Source organism: Oncorhynchus nerka, unplaced genomic scaffold (genome assembly GCF_034236695.1).
Source record: "Oncorhynchus nerka isolate Pitt River unplaced genomic scaffold, Oner_Uvic_2.0 unplaced_scaffold_3043, whole genome shotgun sequence".
Classification (NCBI taxonomy): domain Eukaryota; kingdom Metazoa; phylum Chordata; class Actinopteri; order Salmoniformes; family Salmonidae; genus Oncorhynchus; species Oncorhynchus nerka.
Window position 1 is genome coordinate 17,501 of NW_027038255.1, and position 10,407 is coordinate 27,907.

Here is a 10,407-nt window from a genome sequence, read left to right on the forward strand (position 1 = left end):
ATATGTTGTGGTTTACTACCTACAGGTGTGTAATAACTACAATATGTTGTGGTATACTACCTACAGGTGTGTTATAACTACAATATGTTGTGATATACTACCTACAGGTGTGTAATAACTACAATATGTGGTGATATACTACCTACAGGTGTGTTATAACTACAATATGTTGTGATATACCACCTACAGGTGTGATATGTTGTGATATACTACCTACAGGTGTGATATGTTGTGATATACTACCTACAGGTGTGATATGTTGTGATATACTACCTACAGGTGTGTTATAACTACAATATGTTGTGATATACTACCTACAGGTGTGTTATAACTACAATATGTTGTGATATACTAGCTACAGGTGTGTAATAACTACAATATGTTGTGATATACTACCTACAGGTGTGATATGTTGTGATATACTAGCTACAGGTGTGTTATAACTACAATATGTTGTGGTATACTACCTACAGGTGTGTTATAACTACAATATGTTGTGATATACTACCTACAGGTGTGATCTGTTGTGATATACTACCTACAGGTGTGATATGTTGTGATATACTACCTACTGGTGTGTTATAACTACAATATGTTGTGGTTTACTACCTACAGGTGTGTTATAACTACAATATGTTGTGATATACTACCTACAGGTGTGTTATAACTACAATATGTTGTGATATACTACCTACAGGTGTGTTATAACTACAATATGTTGTGATATACTACCTACAGGTGTGTTATAACTACAATATGTTGTGATATACTACCTACAGGTGTGTTATAACTACAATATGTTGTGATATACTACCTACAGGTGTGTTATAACTACAATATGTTGTGATATACTACCTACAGGTGTGTTATAACTACAATATGTTGTGATATACTAGCTACAGGTGTGATATATTGTGATATACTAGCTACAGGTGTGTTATAACTACAATATGTTGTGATATACTACCTACAGGTGTGTTATAACTACAATATGTTGTGATATACTAGCTACAGGTGTGTTATAACTACAATATGTTGTGGTTTACTACCTACAGGTGTGATATATTGTGATATACTAGCTACAGGTGTGTTATAACTACAATATGTTGTGATATACTACCTACAGGTGTGATATATTGTGATATACTAGCTACAGGTGTGTTATAACTACAATATGTTGTGATATACTAGCTACAGGTGTGTTATAACTACAATATGTTGTGATATACTACCTACAGGTGTGTTATAACTACAATATGTTGTGATATACTAGCTACAGGTGTGATATAACTACAATATGTTGTGATATACTAGCTACAGGTGTGTAATAACTACAATATGTTGTGGTTTACTACCTACAGGTGTGTTATAACTACAATATTTTGTGGTTTACTACCTACAGGTGTGTTATAACTACAATATTTTGTGGTTTACTACCTACAGGTGTGTTATAACTACAATATTTTGTGGTTTACTACTACAGGTGTAACTACAATTATAACTACAATATTTTGTGGTTTACTACCTACAGGTGTGTTATATTTTGTGGTTTACTACCTACAGGTGTGTTATAACTACAATATGTTGTGATATACTACCTACAGGTGTGTTATAACTACAATATTTTGTGGTTTACTACCTACAGGTGTGTTATAACTACAATATGTTGTGATATACTACCTACAGGTGTGTTATAACTACAATATGTTGTGATATACTACCTACAGGTGTGATATAACTACAATATGTTGTGATATACTACCTACAGGTGTGTTATAACTACAATATGTTGTGGTTTACTACCTACAGGTGTGTTATAACTACAATATGTTGTGATATACTACCTACAGGTGTGTTATAACTACAATATGTTGTGATATACTACCTACAGGTGTGTTATAACTACAATATGTTGTGATATACTACCTACAGGTGTGTTATAACTACAATATGTTGTGATATACCACCTACAGGTGTGATATGTTGTGATATACTACCTACAGGTGTGATATGTTGTGATATACTACCTACAGGTGTGTTATAACTACAATATGTTGTGATATACTACCTACAGGTGTGTTATAACTACAATATGTTGTGATATACTAGCTACAGGTGTGTAATAACTACAATATGTTGTGATATACTACCTACAGGTGTGATATGTTGTGATATACTAGCTACAGGTGTGTTATAACTACAATATGTTGTGGTATACTACCTACAGGTGTGTTATAACTAATATGTTGTGATATACTACCTAATATATGTTGTGATATACTACCTACAGGTGTGATCTGTTGTGATATACTACCTACCTACAGGTGTGATATGTTGTGATATACTACCTACAATATTTTGTGGTTTACTACCTACAGGTGTGTTATAACTACAATATGTTGTGGTTTACTACCTACAGGTGTGTTATAACTACAATATGTTGTGATATACTACCTACAGGTGTGTTATAACTACAATATGTTGTGATATACTAGCTACAGGTGTGTAACTATATATGTTATAACTACAATATGTTGTGATATACTACCTACAGGTGTGTTATAACTACAATATGTTGTGATATACTACCTACAGGTGTGTTATAACTACAATATGTTGTGATATACTACCTACAGGTGTGTTATAACTACAATATGTTGTGATATACACAGGTGTGTTATAACTACAATATGTTGTGATATACTACCTACAGGTGTGTTATAACTACAATATGTTGTGATATACTAGCTACAGGTGTGATATATTGTGATATACTAGCTACAGGTGTGTTATAACTACAATATGTTGTGATATACTACCTACAGGTGTGTTATAACTACAATATGTTGTGATATACTAGCTACAGGTGTGTTATAACTACAATATGTTGTGGTTTACTACCTACAGGTGTGATATATTGTGATATACTAGCTACAGGTGTGTTATAACTACAATATGTTGTGATATACTACCTACAGGTGTGATATATTGTGATATACTAGCTACAGGTGTGTTATAACTACAATATGTTGTGATATACTAGCTACAGGTGTGTTATAACTACAATATGTTTGATATACTACCAGGTGTGTACAGGTGTGATATACTAGCTACAGGTTATAACTACAATATGTTGTGATATACTAGCTACAGGTGTGATATAACTACAATATGTTGTGATATACTAGCTACAGGTGTGTTATAACTATATGTTGTGATATACTACAATAACTGTTGTTGTTTACTACCTACAGGTGTGTTATAATATACTATACAGGTGTGTTATAACTACAATATGTTGTGATATACTAGCTACAGGTGTGATATATTGTGATATACTAGCTACAGGTGTGTTATAACTACAATATTTTGTGATATACTACCTACAGGTGTGTTATAACCTACAATATTTTGTGGTTTACTACCTACAGGTGTGTTTATAACTACAATATTTTGTTGTGATTTACTACCTACAGGTGTGTTATAACTACAATATGTTGTGATATACTACCTACAGGTGTGTTATAACTACAATATTTTGTGGTTTACTAATATACAGGTGTGTTATAACTACAATATTTTGTGGTTTACTACCTACAGGTGTGTTATAACTACAATATTTTGTGGTTTACTACCTACAGGTGTTTACTACCCTACAGGTGTGTTATAACTACAATATTTTGTGGTTTACTACCTACAGGTGTGTTATAACTACAATATTTTGTGGTTTACTACCTACAGGTGTGTTATAACTACAATATTTTGTGGTTTACTACCTACAGGTGTGTTATAACTACAATATTTTGTGGTTTACTACCTACAGGTGTGTAATAACAACAAGAACTGCCACTGTGAGGCCCACTGGGCTCCTCCCTTCTGTGACAATGCAGGCTTCGGGGGAAGTGTGGACAGTGGACCGATGAGGCTAGCAGGTACCCATTGTTACCAACACAAATGTCTGCTATAATGTCATGCAAAGTAGGCTTGGGGTCAATTCCTTTTCCATTTAGTCATTTCAGAAAGTTAATTGAAATTCCAGTGTTCCTCATTGAGACTAGCCATGTCGCTATAGATGGCCATTGTAGCTAATGCCATTGTTCCTCATTGAGACTAGCCATGTCGCTATAGATGGCCATTGTAGCTAATGCCATTGTTCCTCATTGAGACTAGCCATGTCGCTATAGATGGCCATTGTAGCTAATTCCAGTGTTCCTCATTGAGACTAGCCATGCTGCTATAGATGACCATTGTAGCTAATTCCAGTGTTCCTCATTGAGACTAGCCATGCTGCTATAGATGGCCATTGTTTCTACCACAGGATCTGGCTCCCCCAGGCTCAAAAGGTATTGCTGTTTTCATGTACTTCATGTCTGTCTCTGATGTCATTTCCCAGACTACGGTGGCGTGGCGGTGGGGGTCCTGTTGACGCTAATAACCTTCCTGGGAGCCGGCCTCATCGTCTCCATCAAGAGAAAGACCCTCCTGAGACTACTCTTCACCAACAAGAAGAACCCTATGGACAAGCTGAGGTGAATTAGAACCCTATGGACAAGCTGAGGTAATATAGAACACTATGGACAAGCTGAGGTAATATAGAACACTATGGACAAGCTGAGGTGAATTAGAACACTATGGACAAGCTGAGGTAATATAGAACACTATGGACAAGCTGAGGTAATATAGAACACTATGGACAAGCTGAGGTAATATAGAACACTATGGACAAGCTGAATTAGAACACTATGGACAAGCAAGCTGGAGCTGTAATATAGAACACTATGGACAAGCTGAGGTGAATTAGAACACTATGGACAAGCTGAGGTAATATAGAACACTATGGACAAGCTGAGGTAATTAGAACACTATGGTAATATAGAACACTATGGACAAGCTGAGGTAATATAGAACACTATGGACAAGCTGAGGTAATATAGAACACTATGGACAAGCTGAGGTAATATAGAACACTATGGACAAGCTGAGGTGAATTAGAACACTATGGACAAGCTGAGGTAATATAGAACACTATGGACAAGCTGAGGTAATATAGAACACTATGGACAAGCTGAGGTAATACAGAACACTATCGACAAGCTGAGGTAATATAGAACAATGGACAAGCTGAGGTAATATAGAACACTATGGACAAGCTGAGGTAATATAGAACACTATGGACAAGCTGAGGTAATATAGAACACTATGGACAAGCTGAGGTAATATAGAACACTATGGACAAGCTGAGGTAATATAGAACCCTATGGACAAGCTGAGGTAATATAGAACCCTATGGACAAGCTGAGGTAATATAGAACACTATGGACAAGCTGAGGTAATATAGAACACTATGGACAAGCTGAGGTAATATAGAACCCTATGGACAAGCTGAGGTAATATAGAACACTATGGACAAGCTGAGGTAATATAGAACACTATGGACAAGCTGAGGTAATATAGAACACTATGGACAAGCTGAGGTAATATAGAACACTATGGACAAGCTGAGGTAATACACAAGCTGAGGTAATATAGAACACTATGGACAAGCTGAGGTAATATAGAACACTATGGACAAGCTGAGGTAATATAGAACACTATGGACAAGCTGAGGTAATATAGAACACTATGGACAAGCTGAGGTAATATAGAACCACTATGGACAAGCTGAGGTAATATAGAACACTATGGACAAGCTGAGGTAATATAGAACCCTATGGACAAGCTGAGGTAATATAGAACACTATGGACAAGCTGAGGTAATATAGAACACTATGGACAAGCTGAGGTAATATAGAACACTATGGACAAGCTGAGGTAATATAGAACACTATGGACAAGCTGAGGTAATATAGAACACTATGGACAAGCTGAGGTAATATAGAACAAGCTGAGGTGGACAAGCTGAGGTAATATAGAACACTATGGACAAGCTGAGGTAATATAGAACACTATGGACAAGCTGAGGTAATATAGAACACTATGGACAAGCTGAGGTAATATAGAACACTATGGACAAGCTGAGGTAATATAGAACACTATGGACAAGCTGAGGTAATATAGAACAAGCTGAGGTGAACCAGGACTAATGGAACAATGGACAAGCTGAGGTAATATAGAACACTATGGACAAGCTGAGGTAATATAGAACCCTATGGACAAGCTGAGGTAATATAGAACACTATGGACAAGCTGAGGTAATTAGAACACTATGGACAAGCTGAGGTAATATAGAACCCTATGGACAAGCTGAGGTAATATAGAACACTATGGACAAGCTGAGGTAATATAGAACCCTATGGACAAGCTGAGGTAATATAGAACACTATGGACAAGCTGAGGTAATATAGAACACTATGGACAAGCTGAGGTAATATAGAACACTATGGACAAGCTGAGGTAATATAGAACCCTATGGACAAGCTGAGGTAATATAGAACACTATGGACAAGCTGAGGTAATATAGAACACTATGGACAAGCTGGACAAGCTGAGGTAATATAGAACACTATGGACAAGCTGAGGTAATACAGAACACTATGGACAAGCTGAGGTAATATAGAACTGAGGTAATATAGAACACTATGGACAAGCTGAGGTAATATAGAACACTATGGACAAGCTGAGGTAATATAGGAACTGAGGTAACTGATGGACAAGCTGAGGTAATATAGAACACTATGGACAAGCTGAGGTAATATAGAACACTATGGACAAGCTGAGGTAATATAGAACACTATGGACAAGCTGAGGTAATATAGAACACTATGGACAAGCTGAGGTAATATAGAACACTATGGACAAGCTGAGGTGAATATAGAACCCTATGGACAAGCTGAGGTAATATAGAACACTATGGACAAGCTGAGGTAATATAGAACACTATGGACAAGCTGAGGTAATATAGAACACTATGGACAAGCTGAGGTAATATAGAACACTATGGAACTGAGGTGAATTAGAACACTATGGACAAGCTGAGGTAATATAGAACCCTATGGACAAGCTGAGGTAATATAGAACACTATGGACAAGCTGAGGTAATATAGAACACTATGGACAAGCTGAGGTAATATAGGACAAGCTGAGGTAATATAGAACACTATGGACAAGCTGAGGTAATATAGAACACTATGGACAAGCTGAGGTAATATAGAACACTATGGACAAGCTGAGGTAATATAGAACACTATGGACAAGCTGAGGTAATATAGAACACTATGGACAAGCTGAGGTAATATAGAACACTATGGACAAGCTGAGGTAATATGGAGAACACTATGGACAAGCTGAGGTAATATAGAACACTATGGACAAGCTGAGGTAATATAGAACACTATGGACAAGCTGAGGTAATATAGAACACTATGGACAAGCTGAGGTAATATAGAACACTATGGACAAGCTGAGGTAATATATGGACAAGCTGAGGTAATATAGAACCCTATGGACAAGCTGAGGTAATATAGAACACTATGGACAAGCTGAGGTAATATAGAACCCTATGGACAAGCTGAGGTAATATAGAACACTATGGACAAGCTGAGGTAATATAGAACACTATGGACAAGCTGAGGTAATATAGAACACTATGGACAAGCTGAGGTAATATAGAACCCTATGGACAAGCTGAGGTAATATAGAACACTATGGACAAGCTGAGGTAATATAGAACACTATGGACAAGCTGAGGTAATATAGAACACTATGGACAAGCTGAGGTAATATAGAACACTATGGACAATGGACAAGCTGAGGTAATATAGAACACTATGGACAAGCTGAGGTAATATAGAACACTATGGACAAGCTGAGGTAATACAGAACACTAGAACTGAGGTAATATAGAACTATGGACAAGCTGAGGTAATATAGAACACTATGGACAAGCTGAGGTAATATAGAACACTATGGACAAGCTGAAATATAGAACCCTATGGACAAGCTGAGGACAAGTGAGGTATATAGAACCCTATGGACAAGCTGAAATATAGAACAAGCTGAGGTAATACAGAACCTATGGACAAGCTGAGGTAATATAGAACCCTATGGACAAGCTGAGGTAATATAGAACACTATGGACAAGCTGAGGTAATATAGAACACTATGGACAAGCTGAATATAGAACACTATGGTGAATATAGAACACTATGGACAAGCTGAGGTAATATAGAACACTATGGACAAGCTGAGGTAATATAGAACACTATGGACAAGCTGAGGTAATATAGAACACTATGGACAAGCTGAGGTAATATAGAACACTATGGACAAGCTGAACACTATGGACAAGCTGAGGTAATACAGAACACTATGGACAAGCTGAGGTAATATAGAACACTATGGACAAGCTGAGGTAATACAGAACACTATGGACAAGCTGAGGTAATATAGAACACTATGGACAAGCTGAGGTAATATAGAACACTATGGACAAGCTGAGGTAATATAGAACACTATGGACAAGCTGAGGTAATATAGAACACTATGGACAAGCTGAGGTAATATAGAACACTATGGACAAGCTGAGGTAATATAGAACCCTATGGACAAGCTGAGGTAATATAGAACTGAGGTAATATAGAACATATGGACAAGCTGAGGTAATATAGAACCCTATGGACAAGCTGATAATACAGGGACAAGCTGAGGTAATGGACAAGCTGAGGTGAATTAGAACACTATGGACAAGCTGAGGTAACACCTATGGACAAGCTGAGGTAATATAGAACACTATGGACAAGCTGAGGTAATATAGAACACTATGGACAAGCTGAGGTAATATAGATGGACAAGCTGATGGGACAAGCTGAGGTAACCCTATGGACAAGAAATACAGAACCTATGGACAAGCTGAGGTAATATAGAACACTATGGACAAGCTGAGGTGAATATAGAACACTATGGACAAGCTGAGGTAATATAGAACCCTATGGAAAGCTGAGGTAATACAGAACACTATGGACAAGCTGAGGTAATATAGAACACTATGGACAAGCTGAGGTAATATAGAACACTATGGACAAGCTGAGGTAATATAGAACACTATGGACAAGCTGAGGTAATATAGAACACTATGGACAAGCTGAGGTAATATAGAACCCTATGGACAAGCTGAGGTAATATAGAACACTATGGACAAGCTGAGGTAATATAGAACACTATGGACAAGCTGAGGTAATATAGAACACTATGGACAAGCTGAGGTAATATAGAACACTATGGACAAGCTGAGGTAATATAGAACACTATGGACAAGCTGAGGTAATATAGAACACTATGGACAAGCTGAGGTAATATAGAACCTATGGACAAGCTGAGGTAATATAGAACACTATGGACAAGCTGAGGTAATTAGAACACTATGGACAAGCTGAGGTAATATAGAACCCTATGGACACTATGGACAAGCTGGGTGAGAACCCTATGGACAAGCTGAATATAGAACACTATGGACAAGCTGAGGTAATATAGAACACTATGGACAAGCTGAGGTAATATAGAACACTATGGACAAGCTGAGGTAATATAGAACACTATGGACAAGCTGAGGTAATATAGAACACTGATGGACAAGCTGAGGTAATATAGAACCCTATGGACAAGCTGAGGTAATATAGAACACTATGGACAAGCTGAGGTAATACAGAACACTATGGACAAGCTGAGGTAATATAGAACCCTATGGACAAGCTGAGGTAATATAGAACACTATGGACAAGCTGAGGTAATATAGAACACTATGGACAAGCTGAGGTAATATAGGACACTGAGGTAATACAGAACACTATGGACAAGCTGAGGAACACTATGGATAAGCTGAGAACACTATGGACAAGCTGAGGTAATATAGAACCCAAGCTGATGGACAACAAGCTGAGGTAATATAGAACACTATGGACAAGCTGAGGTAATATAGAACACTATGGACAAGCTGAGGTAATATAGAACACTATGGACAAGCTGAGGTAATATAGAACACTATGGACAAGCTGAGGTAATATAGAACACTATTGACCAGCTGAGGTAATATAGAACACTATGGACAAGCTGAGGTAATATAGAACACTATGGACAAGCTGAGGTAATATAGAACACTATGGACAAGCTGAGGTAATATAGAACACTATGGACAAGCTGAGGTAATATAGAACACTATGGACAAGCTGAGGTAATATAGAACACTATGGACAAGCTGAGGTAATATAGAACACTATGGACAAGCTGAGGTAATATAGAACACTATGGACAAGCTGAGGTAATATAGAACACTATGGACAAGCTGAGGTAATACAGAACACTATGGACAAGCTGAGGTAATATAGAACACAAGCTGATGAACACTGACAAGGACAAGCTGAGGTAATATAGAACACTATGGACAAGCTGAGGTAATATAGAACACTATGGACA

General features: G+C 37.2%; 1 protein-coding gene across 1 annotated transcript in view; it reads left to right on the forward strand.

Annotated features, from left to right (window-relative positions):
• LOC135566891 (disintegrin and metalloproteinase domain-containing protein 12) overlaps positions 1–4,529 on the forward strand; it is a gene marked incomplete at its 3' end in the record, with an annotated part of 15,209 nt that extends 10,680 nt beyond the window's left edge. Inside the window, exons 4-5 of the mRNA XM_065014463.1 lie at positions 3,824–3,932; positions 4,394–4,529. Of these exons, the coding sequence (XP_064870535.1) occupies positions 3,824–3,932; positions 4,394–4,529 (245 nt within the window). The remainder of the gene's footprint in view (positions 1–3,823; positions 3,933–4,393) is intronic.
• Positions 4,530–10,407: the final 5,878 nt, after the last annotated feature.